Below are 18,707 nucleotides of genomic sequence, written 5' to 3'. Positions count from 1 at the left end.
TGAAGACCTTAGAAATATTTCTATAAATAATTGTGACTTCATTTTCAGGTGTTTTTCTCTGAAACCATCTTATAAGAACAGATGCTGTTTAGAAATGCTAAACGCCCAAACCTTTAAATTACGTCGTCTGCTCTTTTACACTGGTGGTGGTGGACATTTCCTTTTAAAGGTACACCCAAAATACTCGAATTTTTGCGGTTCTATATATTTGTATTTCTCGTTAAGTTGATAGATTCCAATCAAGTAACACACCTGTGAAAATGGCTGGTAATGCACAAAAAGATAAAGCCCAAGGAGGAGATAATATGCAGAAGATAGACTTGACCACTTTGACACTTCCACAGCTGTCTCAGTTAAAGCAGCAACTTGAACAAGTCAGTATTTCATTATTTTATTTTATAGAATTATTTATAACTGCTTTCTTTCATTTTTGACTGTATAGGATTTAAGCCTGTACCAAGATTCTCTTCAGACTTTGAAAATTGCACAGACGAAATTTCAAGAATCAGCTGAAAGTGCTGAGAAACTAGAATCTACCCAGGAAGGTGCACCTATACTTGTTCCACTCACAGGATCTGTAAGCTAGATTAAAGTCAATGTGCATACAATTTCTTGGTATAAGACCTTATATTTGATAGATGTATGTGCCTGGAAAAATCAGTAAACCAGAACAACCTTTGATTGATATTGGAACCGGTTACTATGCTGAGAATGTAAGTGTTGATAATCTTGTCAAAAGATTTAAATGGTTACTAAGTTTTATTATTTAATATTCAGACAATTGAACAAGCTAAGAGTTATTTCAGACGTAAAGTAAAGTTTGTTACTGAACAAATGGAGAAAGTACAGATGCTTGGCATTGAAAAGAGTCAAGTCAGAGATGGTAATTTACTTTAATATTATTTTTAATTTTCTCTATGTAATAATGAATTTTTTACTGCAGCTGTTGCTGAAGTGATGGATTTGAAAGTTCAAGCCCAAGTTGCCGCCAACCCTCAGGCTGCAGTTCGCGCTTAAACAGTCCATCCGTACAGTATAATAAATGAATAATAAAATTTCATCATCAACAAATTGACATTTTCATTGCTTTAATTTTTTATTTCGATTCGTAATGAAGCTGCTGAGTCTCAAACAGTTAAACTTGCACTGTTAATAACATGGAGGAGTACAAAAAGGGAGATTTCCAATAGAAAAAACGATTTTGTGCATCGTTGTACCTGCCCGGTCGCAGATAAACTTGATGGCCATTGAACATACGCAACAACAGCGAAGTTAACACACAAAAAGTAGTTAAAAAAATTGCCAAACCGAACATTGGAAATGGGACAAAAAAATTTAGGAATTCAGGTCTACACGGGGACTAGACAGCACATTTTTTCGCCTTGACAGAAAAAAAATTATCAATTGTTACACTTTAAATTTCTCACTTTTGAAGCGGTGCAACATTAGTCCAGACCAGCGGATTTAGTCTATGTCAGAGCTTTTAACTAGAAGGTTGAGCATTATTAGCATTAGATATTTCGTCAGAAGAGGATTGATACACTTCCAACATCATGTTGCGCACTCGCTCCATTAACTCAGGTAAATCTTCCATTGTCATGCCTTTAGTAGACACTGGTGGTAATACGGTCATTACAATTTCACCTGGGTCAAACCGCTTTTGTTTGTGATCAAGAAAGTAGTAGTACGAGTAAACGACAGGACTGATAGGCAGCTGCGCATTGATGGCAATGTAGAAAGCACCTTTTTTAAATGGGAGCATGTCTCTTTTACCGCTATTACGCGTTCCTTCTGGAAAGATCCATAACTTCAACTAAATAAAGCGCAAACAAATTATTGAAATGCTACTCAGATTAAAGAATTAAAATCAGAAGAAACTTACTTTTTTCTGCTTCACTTGTTCAGCTGCCTCATTCATCGTAGCGTGAGAATCGTGTGCTTTGTTTCTTTTTATGAAAATGGTTCCACAAAGACCTGCTACATAGCCAAATGGACCAATGTAATTTACCTCCTTCTTTGCAATAGCTGCACAACGTTCCATAGTGGGCCAATGAGTTATCATCCCTGATGTTGAGAATGAATTCATTGGAGTAAAAGCAATATATAATTAAAATAACTATATTACCAAGGAAATCAAGGCAACTTTGATGGTTTGCACAAATAATTGAACCATCATTCACAAAATTTTCTGGGTTCCGTAGGTGCACTTTCATTCCAAGAAGAGCATTTAAGAGGGGTCCAAGGAAATAAGCAACAAGTCTGTAAAATGAAAATGATGTTAGGTGCCATCTTTTTTAATTGAAATATTTAAAAAAGCGTTTTACACTGTGTTATGAACATTGCCAGGCCTGAACATGGCAATAGGGATTAGGAACACAGCAGTTAGCATGACTATGGAAATGTAGAGGGTGAATCGAAAGTAGTATCTGAACCATGACTGTGTTTCATAAGTGATGGCTAGAACCACTAAGGAAACCAAAAGTACATCCCAACTGAAGAACATTTTCCTGATAATGTGCGGAAATTGTCGATAAGACAGAAGCGTCGAACCACGATAGAAAGGAATATCACGCCACTAGCAGGATGAAAAAGCCCGCCAGTCCCCTGTCAATGCAGGGGAAAAGTTGCACGCTATATACTCAAAGTCTCAATCACGAATGAAAGTAAACAGATCTCAAATGACTCGACCCGGAAGAATCTTGTTTCCGAAGGGAAAAAATCAGAAAAAAAAAAATCTGTACGAAGACGACAACGGGAGGAGTAGTTAACAACCCCAACGAGTTTTTTCGTCTGCCTCAGACGTCATTTATAACCGTAACCATACCAACCACATAAAACTTCCTTCCCACAAAATCAGTTCTTCACGCCATCTATGAAACCACAAGTCAATGATCGATTATTCTATTTTGTTTTAAAAAGGCTTGCAAAAATGCATTTCAATGGTTGTCCAAATGTCCATACAAGTTGTCGTGATGTTTGCCAGTTTGTTGGCAAAACATAGTCGAAAACTGTCGGTCCTTTTATAGCTCTCAACTTTAGTGGGCCACTGGAGCGGTGCGACTATGACAAAGTTTTGTCAACCTGCGTTTGATCGTTTGCCGAAGGTTACAAATTTACGCATTGCTGTAAGCTTATTTTATTTGAGAAAATCTTGGAGAAACTAAACCACAAAATCCTTGAAAAGATATCCGTAATGGTCAATATAGTGGTTTTGGACGTTTGAGTTCCATTCACAGCCGTGTTTTAAGGCATACATTGACTTACCAGCTTTTTTTTACTCTCGAAATACGACGAGTGATCCGGTGGCAACCGTAACCCCTTTAGCGGGAAAACAACCGACCTCGAAACCGTTCAGGCCCATACATAGAGAGGACGAGGTTCATTTTGTATCCAGATAAATAGAAAACAGGGCCAAGGTGTTAACATGTAAACAAACATCTGCATTTGAATTTCTCTAGCTGTAAGCTTCGAAATCGAAAAAAGCGGTTCTATCTAATCACGTATGAATTTATTTAATTAGCAGTTGGTTAACAAAAACCAAATTTCATTGATAGTCCTAATTGAAACGGATGTCCTGGTCTATTTGCATGTTTGAACGGATGCACACGATAAGACAGGCGCACACAAATACAACAAATTTTGTTATTCAATAATTTTGTGGTTGCTGTGAGAGGCGACATTATATTGTATACGCGCGTTGCAAACTGTGAACGCTAATGTTTACGTCAACTGACGTCAACTCAAACAGAAATTTGAGAACGAGAATGTATCAAACTATAACCCATCTCATCTTACTCGCGTGATGCTGAAGAATTATCATGCCCACTAAAAAGCCTTATTTTTAAATTACCGCAAAATTCCATTCTTATTTCTTAAATTGCAATTCAGCGATTTTATCGGTGAAAAACATTTGTCCCATAAAAAGGCTGAGAAACGAACTTTGTTTTGTGGTTAGATTACCGCATGTTTTATATTACAATAAACATTGCTTCCTTTTGGTTTGTAGCACTCGACCTTGGCTTTGCCCTTTACTTAACCAGATGCGCCATTCCTGACGAGCTTTTTTCGCAAAATTGACTGGACCAAACATTCTCTTTCACACAATGTTCTACGCAAGAAGTACGTACTTTTTCATATTATCAGATCTATTCGTCAAGGACAAACGGAACATAACACTCTTCTTTTTTTATCGCTTCAAGCCCTATTATTAAGTCCTTTGCCATTTATTGTTTTAGTTGCTATGCTAGCCAGGTCCAAAAATGGATTGATTCGTTGTTACGTGCCGAACTTGCGTGGTGCGTGTTATATCATATGATACGAACGAGTCAATACAGCTCAATATAACTGCAGTAGGACCACTTGTATTTCTGTGTTTTCGTTTTTCCGCTAGAGGGCCAAGACGAGCCCCAAAACCGTTAAAATTTACTTGTCGTTCATACAAATAAACCCGATAACTGGCCTCTGCTGTCAAATATCGGACCAAGTGAAATTGCACAATTTAGTACTATTAGTAGAGTTAGTTTGACCGTTATTCAGGAGACGTACGTTCGAGCTCTGAACCGAATAATGAATTGAGAAGGAAATTGTCGTTACACATCTGGAAGTGAAGCTGATACCGAACAGATTCTTCGGTTCTTGTCAAATGAGATCTCGTATTAGTCCGAGACCCACTGTGTGGTGCCTTATCTATTGGTAAGATGATTGAAAAAAACTTATACATCTATGGTTTAATATACTAATTTGATCCTGTTTTTTTTTTAATTTATAGCTTGGTGTCATTATCTTTTTCGTTCAACCAAACTGACAGTGTGAACACACATTCTATTGAAAATGAATATCAGCCTGTTGAAGAAGCAATTATTTATCCCAAAGATGAGGAAGTGGATGTTAAAGAATATCCCAAGCTTATAACAAATTCTCTAGAAATTTCTCCAGTTGTTGCTGGGCAACCACCCCACGATGGAATTCTTCTAACCACTGAATCTCCAGCAATTTTGGATGAGTGAGTGCATTTTCCAGTTTCATTTACTGTGCTAGAGGGGTTTTCTGTCTGACTGTACTTCCTCCTTCCTTATTCTGGTTCTAAGACCTTGGTAAAAATTTCATTTTTGTCTCTGAACATGAGTATAAAGCAAGAATTTCAAGGTTATCTTCTAGAAACACCACTAGTTAGAAATTCACTGATGTAAGCGATCGATACCTTAGTTATCGATCATTGTTATATCGAGCTAGTTGGATTATGATCATTCAGGTGACGTGGGTCTTTTAAAATTGTACACACCAGCGCTCATTTCAGCTGCGTCACTCGTCCGAGCAACTAGTCGGTCTTTTCTCCATAATGTCTCCCGTTGACTGAATTATGTCAAACTTTCTTATTTTGTTTGAAATCACCTTTGGAATTTTATTTCTTTTCATTATACCACATCAACTGAATGGGTATTTTACACGTCTATATATTTAGTGATAATCCAATCCATCTGTTAAATCTATTTCATCATATTTATTTATTTTTTATTATTATTTCAACAGCAACCTGACATCAAGTGAAGTGACAGTGCCTGTGGATAATCTAGACGCGGATCTATCGGTACCGAGTATTGAAGTTTTATCTTCTACCGAAATTCTAGAAGAATCTGCTTATCCCGAGATTTCTGCCAGTGAGGTTATCTCTGCTGATGTTGAGCCCAATGTCCAACTGGAAAATGTTCTAACTACAAATAATGTGCTTAATGTGACCAACAATGTGACCCGTAACAACGAGAGTGGATCTAGTGAAGATGACATCCCATCATTCAGTGAATGGACGTTAAAGGTGTTGGCGGAGGAAGAGAAATCAGGTAAATTTTGTTTGTTTAAAATCGAGAAAGTTTACTGATCGTTTTAACATTCACAAATTGTTTAGGTGCAAACGGAAGTACTGGTGTGCAAACCCCTGCTAAATTGTCTGCCACCCCAAAATTGCGACAAAAAAACTATGCCTCGCCAGATTGCGGAGCGAAAATATTGGATGCCAACAGCGAAGCTGAACACACGTCTGCCATTTTGGACCCGTCTAGAGATGAATATTTTTTAAGTATCTGCTCGGCGAAAATTTGGTTTGTGATTGAATTATGTGAAGCCATTCAAGCTCAAAGGGTAAGGCGATTAGTTTGGATTTGTCTTTTCTGAGGTTTTATCACTTCCTCTTGCTAATTTGTAGGTGGGCATTGCCAATTTCGAGTTATTTTCATCCTCGCCGAAGGATTTCCGCGTTTACATTAGCGACCGTTATCCAACTCGGGATTGGGCTTTGATTGGTCTGTTCACCGCCGCTGATGAGAGGTCCATTCAAAGTTTCACACTGGAAAGACAGCTCTTTGGCAAGTTCGTTAAGGTGAGATAACTAAATGGAGAATTTTTTACTTCATTTTTAAAAATAATTGTTGGAATTTGATAGGTGGAATTGGTCAGTCACTATGGCAAGGAACATTTTTGTCCCATATCACTTTTTCACGTCTACGGTAACAGCGAATACGAGGTGCTAGACAATGAAGAAGATTCCCGGACGGGATCAATTTCACACCGCCAAGAAGAGGATTCAACAGAGGAAGAAATGCTTTTTGATTTGCAAAAAAATAACAGCAACACCGATGTCGTCGTGGAAGGAAGAAATTTATTTGGGAGTGCCAAAGATGCTGTCATCAACATAGTGAAGAAAGCGGCCGAAGTCCTTACCAAGAGTCCTGCTCCACAAAGTGTGATGGTGACCGTTAACGAAACAGATAATAAAGAAGCGATACACCCGACTGTTTGCTACACAGCAGTCGAGCCGGTCAATGTGTCACGAGCTATCAACGGATCTCTCAGCTGCGAATGGAAAGAATTGAAATTTCTTGCCTCACTGCCTTGGCTTCACTCTTCGTTGCTCCTCCAATGTCAGAAAGAGTCGTTTGATCAAACATTTTCTTCGGTAGAATTGGCTTTCGCTGAATCTATATGGACTCGGTTGACTATTCAAGCTCTTTGCCACTGGATCTTGCCAGAAGACCCGCACATTCCAGCTTCATTAGAATCAGTCTCACCCTCAATTGTGGAGTTGGATGTGCCTGAAAATGTAAATCCGTGTACTGAAGCTCAACAGGTCGGTGAAGTGGAATCCATCGCTGCTGAGCAGCCCAGTGCTGAACAGACTGAACTCGAAAATTTGGAACAGTTATTTTCTGAAGAAATGGGAACAGTAGCAACGTCGTCGGATGACCTACCAATTGGAATGGAGACCATTATCCCAAATGATGGCTTCTTAATTGAGCCTTCAAAGCCCATTGGTGTACAACAGCAACAACAAGAGCAACATCAACAGTATGATCAACAGCAGCCCCAGGAGCAACAGATACAGCAACAACAACATCGTCAGCAGCAGACACAGAAGGAATCGGTGTTTGTCCGGCTTTCCAACAGGTAGAGTGAAGTAGACCAATACTAAATAATTACGTTTAATAAATCTTAATTACTTACAAAACAGGATTAAAGTGCTGGAGCGCAACATGTCGTTATCCGGCCAATATTTGGAAGAGCTTAGCCGTCGGTACAAACGCCAAGTAGACGATATGCAGAAATCGTTAAATCGTACGCTACAGGTTCGTTTCCGTCAATTTCTATTTAAAAAATATAATACATCAATGTCATCTGAGAAATTTGTTTTCCCGTTTAGACTTTGAACGACACGTTGCAGCGAATGAGCACGCAAGAAGAGCGTTATCAAGTCGTACTTAGTCAACTTCATGGGGATATGGCCGAATTAAAAACCTCGGCGTACAAACTGGCAGAGGAGAATCTGGTCCTTCGAGCTCAGGTGACCCATTTTTCCAAACGATTTCCTTTTTTGGATTTTGTTAGCTGACTAAAGATGTTTTTTTTTTTTTTTTTTTATTTTATTTAGACAATTGAACAGCACTTGTTTCTTATGGTGGTTGAGGTGATTGTCATAGCAGTATTGGTCGTCTTTCTTCTACGTAATTTTACGCGGCCACAATTTAATCAGCCACCCGATCCTTGTCCTCGTCATTCTCCGACTCACCGACAAAAAGAGCACCAGCCAGCTTCATTAGATTTCCGGCTCGAGGTCGGTCAGAAGGTTGAAGAAGTCGAGATGGTCAAAAATAATTCGCCCGTGTCCCTGAACATGTCAGAAAAGGCCTTGCAGCCATACAAGACGAAAACTCAGGTTAGTCCAACACCCAGTCTTGCCGACAGCTCGAGCTCCGGATGCGAGTCAGCTTTCAGTTTCCCAAATTCAAATTGTACAACAACGAGTCGCGATCCAAGTCCAGTTGATGGTAACAGAGCTAGGGGCAAATCGAGCAAGAGTGGTAGCAAGAAACAGCAGAAGAAAAGGAAACAAAGTCTTAATAATGTCCTCCCCAACGACAAAGCATCCATCTACCACTCGAAAGATGCCAGGTCAACTATACACCCCCCAAAAATTCGCCTCAAATCTGACAATTGGGAATGGCACTCTCGAGCTAAAATCCTTGCAGCCCAATTTATTAAAGAAAACTACCAAACGAGTGGAATGCGAAGTAGCTTTTAAAAAAAAGGAGCGCAGAATCATAAAAAAAGAATAAGAATCTGTACAGACGGAAACGAAAAATTCCTATGACCCTTACTTTTTTTTGTACATTCTTATTGAAGAAAAAGGGACATTTGTTGTATTTTTCTAGATTGATAGTTGATTGATTAAAATGTTGACAGGGAAAAGGCCTAAATCGGATATCCGCATTTATTATTATTTTTTTTTAGAGATTGTTATTCCGGCTCTAGTCGTGACAATTGGAAATGAAAAGCAAGCAAAAAAAAAAATAATATCCTTTTCCCCTTCATTTTATGATTTGCGAAATTAGGCTATTTCGTGTGATATTTTTGATGACTTACTTACTGTACTTTTTCACGCGTTTCTTTATCCTCCCATCTGAATACTTGCCCGTTCCGTTTCGGCTGACTTTTGAGACACAAAGGTAGAAACAAAAAAAAATTTGGAAACCCGGAGCGGATAACCTCGTCATTCTTTAAAAGTGTTAAGGACCCACCGGTAACTAGTAGCAATTTTAATTGTCGAAAGATGCATACAGAATGATGGAGACTATCAGTGACTAAACGTAAGTCAGCACGAGCATAAATTTGCGGTGATATTTAAACAATTCTTGGGTTTCATGTGAATTTTCTACTTTTTGTGTCATGACCGACAGCTTTTTGTTTTGTGTGTTCGATTTTTTAACGGTATATACTCGCTTGCTGTTTCAATACAATTAGCTCGTTTTACAATCCCATAAACGCAACTTTGAAATCATCTTTTTAAGTCTCCGATTTGTTTTAACCAGTGATTTGTTAACATATTCAACTATGTGATAGTGACTCTTTTCTTCTAGGAAATAGAGCGCAATGAACAGCGGGCGATAGTTAGGAACAAGAACAGGTTTTCTTATTGCCGGAAGGGAAAGGTGTGTTCCATATTCCATTTGACATGTTTTTGCGGGTAACCGACCCTTTTCAAACTACTAGTTATTTTACATAAAAAAGGTTGTTGTCATTTTGAAGAAAATTCATTTTCTAAGTCAGATTAAATCAAATGTGCTTCACTCAAGGTGAACAGCAGTGAGGGTTTTTTCAAGATATATGACTATGCGTCTTGTTATTTTACTTATTTTTTGCGATTTTCCTTCTTGATGGATTTTCATTAGCATTTTATCAAGGGTCCACTTTTCATTAAGTCAACGTCTCTTGGGTAAATCTATTTTGCGAATAGTTTTAAGGTTTAACAGTTAAATTACTTGGTGTCTGTAATCGACCATTTCAAAAATAGATACCGGTTCCCAGATTTAAGGAAAGACATTAAAGAAAATTTGCGTATGTACTGAATAATACTAAAACCTAGTTAATCCTGGCTGATTTAAACTAAATGCTCAGTGTAAGTAGTGCTTTTTGTATTGACCTTGGCGATAACCTTTGCTACATTACATAGTCAAATCACGTAATAAGCGATACTAACTTGCATAACAACAGTCGTGATGTTGAATATGTAACAGCAACTCACGAGCGATAATGAGGACGGCGCCATGGATAAAAATAAGTTTGTCATTTCACATTGATAACAGGTAAATACAAATTTCAAAAATTTCAGTTCCTATGGAAGGTTTTTCTAAAGCTGGTCCACCGAAATTTCAACAGGAATGCAAATTCGAATATATGTAGGTTTGGCTGACATGTCGAGACCTATTAATAGTTCTGATACATTTTAACGAATTGATGCAGCGTGAATTTTAGATAACGAAAGTAAAAGTCGTGCATATTTTTTTTTGTATCATTTGTATTTATTATTACTGTAGTACTGCTGCAACTGTTCGTGGCGACAACAGAGCGACATTTTACCTCGGGCAGTGAATGATTTTTCGGAATGATTTTCGAAAGTTATCCGAAATGAATGCGTACAGAAAGGGGTTCATGCAGGAATTCATGTAAGCTAGTATGTGCGACGTTATTTGTATCACAACGGTAACGGGTGAGGTGTTAAACAAGGCCAGACTTTTCAAAAGCAAATACAGCTGAATGGGGAGCCAACATATGGCGAAAGTGAAAACAACGATGCACACCAGGCGAGTAACACGCATCTTTTTACCGCGCTGACGCCTAACGGAAACACGCCCTCCGGGCGTTGTCCGTCTCCACAAATGCGTGAGCATGCCTACGTGTAATCCGCAAATTAGCAAAAGTGGGACGACATAAGAAGTTGCAAAAAATGCGATCTGAAAGGCATAGTAGCTCCATCCTTCCTAAACGAAATAGTTTGTTTGTTTGTTTTTTAATAGAAAAAATTGCGTGATTTAAACAATTTTTTCAATTAATAAGGAGAGTTTACTGTTTACTGTCATTTTCGTAATGTTTGAAAGAATTCAATAACCTTGTGGAGAAACCGACAACCGGTATACTCTTCGCCAGCAAATTGGTACACAACGTGTCCGTGGGCCATCAGTAATGGGACACAGGCCGAGAAAATAACAACCTAAATGGAACGTGAAAATCTGCGCTGTAAGTATGGAGAAATCGGAGAAATTGAAAAGGTTAGTACTTCATGAGAAAGAAATACCCAAGTAACGGCGATTGCCCAATACGTCTTTGTTTTTGTTCGAATAGAGATGGAACTGAGCGGATGGACAACAATTAAATAGCGATCAAGTGACATTAGAACTAAGGTGTAAATACTGGCATTAGCTGTCACGATAACTAGATATTGGACAATTTTACACCAGACCTCACCAAACGGCCAAAAGAGTAGAGCGTAATCCGAGGCAGTGAACGGAACGCAAAATACAATAAATAAAAGATCGGCAAGTGCTAAATTGACGATGAGCAGGTTGGTTGTGCTACGCATTCGCGAATTGGCAACGACCACCGTTACAACTAGGGCATTACCGAAGAACCCAACTATGGCAATAATTCCAAATATGACGGGTACCTTGAACGAGAAATAAATTCAACATACAGTACAACACACATGACAATTAGTTCAAAAGGGATAGTGTTTTTAGTTACATGAGTTAATCGAGGATCCTAAATGAGGTAATTTTTTGTAGATAATAGTAATAATGTTTTTATCTAGATAATTGGAGCTCCATTAGCGAATCAAATACCTCACAAGGCAAGTATCGACTATCGAGATAGTCTAGTTAAACTAACGGACCTCGATTAGCTATGTACCCAAATAACAGGAACCCTATTTGAAATGAAATCAATTGGAGTTGCTAAATAAGGTCAAATTCCATACCACTATAGAAATTATGTGTAGCATAGCAAAAACATGGAAATTCAATCATTTATGCATTCTTCTACCACAGAGCATTTTTTTGTTTAATAATGTCGTAACAAAACTTGAAAAACTAAACTCTGATTTCGCTTAACTTGAGCCAACAGGAAATAAATTACGCCCAACGCGCAAGTGGTACGGCGTAACACGCTAACGAACACACAATTGAGATTTTTATTTTTACAAACCTTATATAACATCCGATTATTGAGGAGGGGGTCCATGCGCTTACACACACACGATGTGCGATGTGCCCGCACATCGTGCAACAACACTATAGGGGTCCAAAACATTATGGCAAATTGGCAATCAACATTTATTTGAAATTTCAGCATGTTAGCAGCTGCTGGCTGGCTGCTGGCCCCTATACATTGCCAGACTGATTTGTGATTTCCAAGTCACGGCCTCACGGGTAAAAACTAAAAAGTAATTTTAAAAATACAACTATCAGGTAAACTTAAATGACAATTTTTTAGCCTTCAATTTTCGTGTAAGTGCAGTTTATTATGGCAAGTTTTTAGTTATCTAATATAAATAAACCTCAACCCAACTTTTTGCTGTTTTCACGCATTGTGGTGCCATCTAGTAGAAGGAGATATAATCGATTTGGCATCGATCTTGAAAATAGCAGCATTACTTTCCAGCGGAAGTTCGTCTGCAGTAAACAAATCAGAAATCGAAACGTTACGTCCGGTCACGTCTTACAGTTAGGTTAGGTTAAAGAAGGTGGCTTGTTTAATACCGACTTGCCATAATGTTGTGTGTTAGTTTCAGCATTTGGGCATACTGAGCATTTGGCAAAAACGTCCGTTCACGAAAAATTATCTTTCTTTTTCCATTGCCCAATGTGCAGTATCCTTCAAAAGAATCCGAACGACAATTTGTTTTTTTCAAAAAGCCACCTATCCATATTGCGGGGAACTGGATTTGGTTTATAGGCCGAATTTGGGGGGTTAGGAAGTAAAGCGAAGTTCATCACCGCTCAAGTACCCACCAGGTACAACGAACACATTGTCCACCTACAAAAAGATGATTGTTAGTTGTCAGTGAAGGATTTTTTACATTCTCATTCCAACAAAACAACCTCATAGTCATCGTATGGCTCATTTTCTCCGCCTTCACTTTCCGAATCGGTCGAAGGTTTGTCTGGTTCAACTTCCCATTCGTCATCAGAATCGACATCGTAATCGAATATATTCTGTAGAAAAGATGGCGTACATTTATTGCTTTATTCATGTTTTCTTTCAAATAATACATACCTCTTTGCCGAAAGGACGTCTTGGGCCCACTGAATGACTAGATTTTGACAAGTGTCATCAATGTACACAGATCTAGTGTCTTGTGATTTTCCTCTAGGACTTCACACAAGTTTCTCATGAATACTAACCTTTTTCATATTTTGAAGGTTAACATTTTTCACAGAATGAAGTAAGTTTAGAACCAGAAAAACTGAAAGATGAATTAGTGTACTTGTTATTTTTTCTATTGTTGGGTGTTCTTACCTGAGAGTTCAATTGTGGTTTTGCTAACCCTACAGAAGAGCCCCCACCTTCTGTCCCCTTGCTGAATGATTCTTCAACTTTACCAATATTTGGTGCCTCCCGAGTCGTTCGCTGCCAAACTGAGAAATAGTAGGTTTGAATACCTTTTTGAACCAAAAACGAACGTTCGAGAAAATCGATACGCGCGTCGTAATTCTTTTTCTTTTCTGCTTCCTTGTTCTTCTTTTCTTCTTCTTTGTTTTTCATCTCGGCTACTCTTTCTTCTGCTCTCTTTTTCTTTTCTTCTTCTTTTTCTCTCCTCAATTGTTCCTTAAGTACTTTCTCCTCTGCAATTTTTATTTCTCTAGCCTAAACAAATTGAAAAAAAATGAATGAACAAATATTCAAATAAATGAAATAGTTTCGTTATTGTGGATGTTCACTTTGGTCTTCTGTTTGATTGCAGCGGTGACCCCTCCTTCTGCTGTAATGGCTGGATTGCTCTCCGATTTCATATCACTTTTGTCACATTCTTCCTTTACATTATTTGCATCTATGTAATTATAAAAACAAAAACAACCACATTTAATTTCCCATCTCTTTACTGCTATCCAGTTCTGCATACCTAAACTTGATTTGTGTGGTTGGACGGACTGTGTTACCATGTTATTGTCAAAACCATCATCCAGTTCAGAATCATCCAAGACATCTTCTCGTGCTAATTGACTCTCAGCAGCCTTATTCACTTTGATGTTCTGTTTTGGTGCCTCACGAGTCGTTCGCTGCCGAACTGATAATGAGATGTTCGGTTTGAATTCCTTCTTTGGTTTTGCAGCCCCTTTATCAGTCCAAAAGAGGGTAGACCTACTATGATCCCTTTCACCACTAGATCTAAAAATTAACTGTTTTTAAAAACAATGTTTTATTTGAAAATGTAAAGGTCCCTGATCCAAAGGCATTCATCCGGGCCATGGCTTCCTTAAAGAGATCTGAATGATTTTTGCTCATTTTTAATCTAGGCAATAGATTTAATCATCACAAATCACAAAACGCCAAAACTGACCAAGAGTCTGGGGCACTGAAGAGGGACATCAAATCAAGAACTCCAAAAATTTGAGCTGTGACTGTGCATAGCCTACTAAATGACCTAGTTCAAGCCTGTTCCATTGGGCTCTAAAAGTGACCGACGCCTCAGGCTATGGGAGGAGCTTATTCCAGAATGGACACTAGCGACTCCACCAAAGAGTTTTGGAACTTCATTGGGTTTTTGTTTTGTAAACAGTTTTGTTTTGTTTGTTAGACATTTACTCTTTTGAAAGTGTTGGACATTAAAGACGTTGACAATGATTGAATGGTTTGAAAAATTCTCTATTGCAAGCCTTCTGTTTAGTTTCATGGTAAGTAGCATAAGTAAACAAAAATCATTACATTAAGAAATGTATAATGTGTCATGGTTTTCTTAAACTTTGCCTTATGAAAAGGCTCTGTATTTTTGGTTCAAAGGCTTTGATTTGAAATTTATCTTTGGCATTTCTTTATCTGTTTTCTCGTTGCCAAAATTAGTAAATGCTGGACGTAAAAACTTAGCCAGTATCCATCTAATCATCTTTTCATTGTGTTTAGGTGACTTATCCCCACAACTCATTGTGTCACATTTCATTAAAAAAGGAGTTAAGAAATTTGTGAAATCTTCCTGCATATGTGTTGTTTCGATAATTGAATAAAAAGGCGCATTAAGTCATAATGAAGCCCTTAGGTTATAAAATAATAATGAAGCCCTTCGGTTATAAAGCCTATAATTAGGCTAAACGGAACGCAAAATCAAAAATCGCTGGTTTCTTTCTTCATAAATCTTAAAAGAAATAGAATCTGAATTATTTTTCTGTATTTTCATATATAATTTTGAAAGATTCACTATAATGGAACTAAGCGATCAAACCAAGTAATATTTGGCGGAAATTTAAAAATATAGAAACATGTGTATATTTTTCAAAAAGTTGTTCTTCGTCTCCAGTAGATTGCGCCACAGTCCATTCGACCTAGAAAAAAAGGAGGCAGGACATCGGTCAAAACCAATGCACGGGCGAGATAGCCATGGAGCAGGCTTTGACAAGTCACATTTAGACATTTAGTAGGCTATGGACTGTGCAACTAACTTAAGATTCAAAACTCGTTACTAGATGTCGCCAGTGTCGCCCTTGTTGTTTCGCATCGTGAAACGAGGCGGAATGGGCGAAACAAATTGTTGCTAATTTAAACTTTTTATTCCTGGGATTTCATACAACTGATTTAACTTCGTATCTTATGTAGGTTTATCTTGACCTGATTTCCTTATTTTTATACTGTACCAACTTATTTCTTCAAATTTTAGATGCATGCTGTCAGTCATTCCAACAAGTTGACTTTGCAGTCACTTTCCATCCATCAGAGATCAGACCCTCATGCTGTCAAAAGCATAAAACTCATGTTTGAAGTACACATATAGTGGAATACAAATGTGCCGAGATAAGGTATTCCCCATTGCTGCTACCAGACCATTACAATTCAGATTTTCATGTAACATAGGTATTCTTGTTCATGAACCATAGGATATTTTCTGAATCTCACAATTTTGTTGGTGTAACCTGCAACAGCATGTTTGCTGTTATGGCTGTTTCTACTTATGTTTAGAAGGCAACCAAGCTGAGGGGTAGGTAGAGTTTTATTTCTCATGCGTAAATTTGTGTAAATTTGTAAATAACGTAAAGAATTTCCTTGTCCAATTGCTAATGAAAGTTTCAGTGACATGAAGAGTGTGACGTGAATAATGCCATGTGTGTACATACATGTTCCAGTTCTGCTTGACAATGCCTTACTAAATTCATCACTTGTATGATAAAGGTAAGCATTGATACCACCTTTCACCATGCTACTGCAACACTTCATGACACTTTCTTTAACATCAGGAAATCTCAACATGAGGACTGTTTGTTGCTGTGATTTCCATTTTTACGGTTTTTTTATCATGAAAATTTCATTGTGCTTCTTAGTTAAGAACTAAAGGTAAAGATTGATATGCTTTATTAACTGTTATTTATTTTCATTTAATGTATTACATTAATTTTGCAGAGCACGCTAGAGATCCATAAGCCAATCCTGCCCTTTGTCCAGGACGGACGAGTGACTTCCATTCACGTTATCTTCCCGACGTATGTTCATCATCTAGCTTCGCTGCTACACACCTGCAGTTACTCACCACGGGATTATGTCCAGGTAGCACACAATTAACTTATTTTCGTAGATTATCTACTAATATTCTACTTGCTTTAAGCTTTTTGTCTGTGTAATTATAATTCCTAAATCGGGCCCTTCTTACGCGAAAACAAATTGTTACTTAAAGACGTTTCTTTTTTCTAACGCTAGATGGCTTTACAGTCAGTTTCAGTTACTTTGCAAATCTCTTAAAACATTCATTGGCAGATTTATTGTGCGGAAATTTTTTAGTCCAAACTGACGATAACTATTCCACCAACAAAGTTCACTTGTTAGATTTTTGCAATGTGTAATTTTTTTTCCACTTCCGGTTTGCTCAATTCAGACAGTAGTTCAGTAAATATTCATTCGAGGAGCAAAAGAACCACATATTCGTGATCCTCGTAAAATTTGTGGTAAAGTTCATGTTGTTGTTTTTTTACGTACGCGTACTTCCGGTTTCGAGAATTATCCTGAACTTAAGTTCAGGAATTTTGTTTTAAGACTAGCAAGTGATTTTTGTTAGGTGTTCAGTTCTCAATATTGTCAGGTAGATTTTAAGCATATTAAAGCGTGCCTTTAAAGTTTTGAGCAAAAAAACCAGATCCATGTACCTATATGTATTATGTGACTATTATTTAACTTTTGTTGACATGTCACTTAATAAGAATTTTTTTGTCTTTATTCAGGTAATGAAGAGGAGACGTCGAGAAGATGGATTTTCTCATCTTTAAAAATCGTCACCGGTCTCCGTCGGATGTTGCCCCTGCTCCTGGTGCGAACGAAACTCGGTGGAGTGCATGGATGTAAGTTCATCATTTACTAGTTATTCACATTTAGGTTGTCTGTATTGTATTTTAATCCCATCAAATTTTTTAAAATCTGATTTAGAATTCGCCAACAAAATACTTCTGGCATTGGAAAAGGATAATCGATGGAAAGGGACCATCACTGGAAAACGGAAATGGACAATCGCGACCGGCACCGAGACTCCTCATCAACGTGGATCATCGTATTGTTGGTATTATTGCGTTTGTGTTAGTTAACCCGTTGTCTGCCACGCCTTTGTTCTCCCCTAGCTCCTTAGCACGGGCCGCGTGCGCTGTTCGGTCTCGTGGTTTTCATGCCGCGGGGTCGGAAAGTCGCACCAGCCCAAAATTCGCCGCAAGGCGCCAGTTAGGCAATGCACCATCCCCCTTCCCCCTTGTCGATACGGTGATGGATTCTAGAGGTTGTGCATTCCATCTTCTCCTGTCACCGTGTCAGCCCGGACTTGTCATCAATAGCAAGTCCCACCTTGGTCATGGATCCTTAGGACATGGCGCGTAGAGTAGTAGAGAGTACAACCTACGGGTTGTATGGCGTGGCAGCCAACGGGTTAATTAAGTGTATGTATGTATGTATGTGATTGTAAAATGTGTGGTGGAATTTTGGGTGGAGGTGGGACAATAAAGCAATTCTTATCAATATTTTTCTTAAAAATTTGAAGTTTTACATTTACTTTAAGTAATTGTTAATGAGTTGAAAATACAAACTTCACAAATTTAGAGTAAACCCTTAACAGTCTTTCGTAAGTTACCCTGAAATGGTGTTTTCCAAACACCAGAAAATTTCCGAATGCAGAGCGATTAGAGCAATAATCACTTCCAACATACGAAATTAGGACCCATCGCAATGGCTTGGAGGTGTTAAGAGAAGTCTTATACAAGATGATTACCTTCATAAAAAAATCTATTTTTCTCATTTAAGAACAACAATACCAGTGACTAGTAGCCTAACTATGATATGACCGAAAACTCTGAATACAATTAAATAAAACTGAAATTTGGCTAGTATTTAGGAGACTTTCTCTAGTAAACTGAAGAAGCGTAGGTGGTGGTGTAATATCCAAATGCTTTAGTGGTGTAGTAACTCGGGGCAGAGTAATACTTTGGAGCTTCAGTGTAGTAGCTGGGGGCAGCGTAGGTTGTAGTGTAATACTCGGGGCCTAAGTGGTGAAATAAACCGGAGCCTCTGTTGGGGCAGCATACGTAGTCGTGCAGTACTCCGGTGCCTTGATGGTGTAGTACTTCAAAACCTAGGTGTAGTACTCAGCCTCTTTGGTGATGTAAATCGGGGCAGAGTTATACTTGTACAATAGCATGGTCGTGATGTTCCAC

General features: G+C 38.2%; 5 protein-coding genes and 1 long non-coding RNA gene across 10 annotated transcripts; 3 read left to right on the top strand and 3 right to left on the bottom strand.

Moving 5' to 3' along the window:
* Nucleotides 1-18: 18 nt before the first annotated feature.
* Nucleotides 19-1,071, top strand: LOC124326587 (prefoldin subunit 5-like). 2 transcript variants are annotated; one of them, XM_046785495.1, is made up of 6 exons: nt 19-169; nt 226-374; nt 443-577; nt 639-713; nt 778-883; nt 944-1,071. In XM_046785495.1, the coding sequence occupies exons 2-6, from the start codon at nt 261-263 to the stop codon at nt 1,015-1,017; spliced, it is 504 nt and encodes a 167-aa protein (XP_046641451.1). In that variant the 5' UTR covers nt 19-169; nt 226-260; the 3' UTR covers nt 1,018-1,071. The 2 variants fall into 2 exon arrangements, with proteins under 2 accessions (XP_046641451.1, XP_046641452.1); XM_046785496.1 differs by having other exon boundaries at nt 65-169; nt 233-374.
* On the bottom strand, nt 1,072-2,806 carry LOC124326431 (1-acyl-sn-glycerol-3-phosphate acyltransferase alpha-like). The gene is made up of 4 exons (XM_046785262.1): nt 2,325-2,806; nt 2,126-2,259; nt 1,883-2,064; nt 1,072-1,813 (listed from the first exon to the last, which is right to left on the bottom strand). The coding sequence occupies exons 1-4, from the start codon at nt 2,501-2,503 to the stop codon at nt 1,484-1,486; spliced, it is 825 nt and encodes a 274-aa protein (XP_046641218.1). The 5' UTR covers nt 2,504-2,806; the 3' UTR covers nt 1,072-1,483.
* Nucleotides 2,807-4,378: 1,572 nt separating this feature from the next.
* On the top strand, nt 4,379-9,309 carry LOC124326059 (SUN domain-containing ossification factor-like). 2 transcript variants are annotated; one of them, XM_046784663.1, is made up of 9 exons: nt 4,379-4,692; nt 4,769-5,002; nt 5,530-5,837; nt 5,903-6,135; nt 6,200-6,373; nt 6,437-7,437; nt 7,502-7,616; nt 7,691-7,831; nt 7,919-9,309. In XM_046784663.1, the coding sequence occupies exons 1-9, from the start codon at nt 4,643-4,645 to the stop codon at nt 8,567-8,569; spliced, it is 2,907 nt and encodes a 968-aa protein (XP_046640619.1). In that variant the 5' UTR covers nt 4,379-4,642; the 3' UTR covers nt 8,570-9,309. The 2 variants fall into 2 exon arrangements, with proteins under 2 accessions (XP_046640619.1, XP_046640620.1); XM_046784664.1 differs by lacking the exons at nt 4,379-4,692; nt 4,769-5,002 and adding an exon at nt 5,279-5,436.
* A 629-nt stretch (nt 9,310-9,938) lies between these two features.
* Nucleotides 9,939-11,985, bottom strand: LOC124326391 (allatostatin-A receptor-like). 2 transcript variants are annotated; one of them, XM_046785180.1, is made up of 4 exons: nt 11,798-11,985; nt 11,102-11,488; nt 10,934-11,035; nt 9,939-10,805 (listed from the first exon to the last, which is right to left on the bottom strand). In XM_046785180.1, the coding sequence occupies exons 1-4, from the start codon at nt 11,819-11,821 to the stop codon at nt 10,401-10,403; spliced, it is 918 nt and encodes a 305-aa protein (XP_046641136.1). In that variant the 5' UTR covers nt 11,822-11,985; the 3' UTR covers nt 9,939-10,400. The 2 variants fall into 2 exon arrangements, with proteins under 2 accessions (XP_046641136.1, XP_046641137.1); XM_046785181.1 differs by having other exon boundaries at nt 11,120-11,488.
* A 1,702-nt stretch (nt 11,986-13,687) lies between these two features.
* On the bottom strand, nt 13,688-14,417 carry LOC124326607. Its single transcript, XM_046785521.1, has 4 exons — nt 14,259-14,417; nt 13,943-14,209; nt 13,858-13,870; nt 13,688-13,827 (listed from the first exon to the last, which is right to left on the bottom strand). The coding sequence occupies exons 1-4, from the start codon at nt 14,323-14,325 to the stop codon at nt 13,722-13,724; spliced, it is 453 nt and encodes a 150-aa protein (XP_046641477.1). The 5' UTR covers nt 14,326-14,417; the 3' UTR covers nt 13,688-13,721.
* Nucleotides 14,418-15,787: 1,370 nt separating this feature from the next.
* Nucleotides 15,788-17,619, top strand: LOC124326752. 2 transcript variants are annotated; one of them, XR_006915781.1, is made up of 7 exons: nt 15,788-15,827; nt 15,906-16,006; nt 16,093-16,197; nt 16,263-16,359; nt 16,426-16,569; nt 17,238-17,354; nt 17,440-17,619. It is a non-coding gene; the product is annotated as an uncharacterized LOC124326752 (long non-coding RNA). The 2 variants fall into 2 exon arrangements; XR_006915782.1 differs by having other exon boundaries at nt 15,791-15,827; nt 15,883-16,006.
* The last annotated feature ends 1,088 nt before the right edge of the window (nt 17,620-18,707 follow it).

This window comes from Daphnia pulicaria, chromosome 2, assembly GCF_021234035.1.
Source record: "Daphnia pulicaria isolate SC F1-1A chromosome 2, SC_F0-13Bv2, whole genome shotgun sequence".
Classification (NCBI taxonomy): domain Eukaryota; kingdom Metazoa; phylum Arthropoda; class Branchiopoda; order Diplostraca; family Daphniidae; genus Daphnia; species Daphnia pulicaria.
The sequence above is the reverse complement of the archived record's forward strand: the minus strand, read 5'-3'. Positions and strand labels throughout refer to the sequence as shown.

Coding starts and splice junctions, on each gene's coding strand:
- LOC124326431 (XM_046785262.1), bottom strand. CDS start 2,503: ATGTTCTTCAGTTGGGATGTACTTTTGGTTTCCTTAGTGGTTCTAGCC. Junction 2,260..2,324: donor GGCAATGTTCATAACACAGT/GTAAAACGCTTT, acceptor TTCATTTTACAG/ACTTGTTGCTTATTTCCTTG. Junction 1,814..1,882: donor AACAAGTGAAGCAGAAAAAA/GTAAGTTTCTTC, acceptor CGCTTTATTTAG/TTGAAGTTATGGATCTTTCC.
- LOC124326391 (XM_046785180.1), bottom strand. CDS start 11,821: ATGCTACACATAATTTCTATAGTG. Junction 11,489..11,797: donor TACACATAATTTCTATAGTG/GTATGGAATTTG, acceptor TTCTCGTTCAAG/GTACCCGTCATATTTGGAAT. Junction 11,036..11,101: donor GGGTATTTCTTTCTCATGAA/GTACTAACCTTT, acceptor CGTTCCATTTAG/GTTGTTATTTTCTCGGCCTG.
- LOC124326607 (XM_046785521.1), bottom strand. CDS start 14,325: ATGAGCAAAAATCATTCAGATCTCTTTAAGGAAGCCATGGCCCGGATG. Junction 14,210..14,258: donor GAATGCCTTTGGATCAGGGA/CCTTTACATTTT, acceptor AGTTAATTTTTA/GATCTAGTGGTGAAAGGGAT.
- LOC124326059 (XM_046784663.1), top strand. CDS start 4,643: ATGAGATCTCGTATTAGTCCGAGACCCACTGTGTGGTGCCTTATCTAT. Junction 4,693..4,768: donor GTGTGGTGCCTTATCTATTG/GTAAGATGATTG, acceptor TTTAATTTATAG/CTTGGTGTCATTATCTTTTT. Junction 6,374..6,436: donor TCTTTGGCAAGTTCGTTAAG/GTGAGATAACTA, acceptor GGAATTTGATAG/GTGGAATTGGTCAGTCACTA.
- LOC124326587 (XM_046785495.1), top strand. CDS start 261: ATGGCTGGTAATGCACAAAAAGATAAAGCCCAAGGAGGAGATAATATG. Junction 578..638: donor TTGTTCCACTCACAGGATCT/GTAAGCTAGATT, acceptor TATATTTGATAG/ATGTATGTGCCTGGAAAAAT. Junction 714..777: donor CCGGTTACTATGCTGAGAAT/GTAAGTGTTGAT, acceptor TTTAATATTCAG/ACAATTGAACAAGCTAAGAG.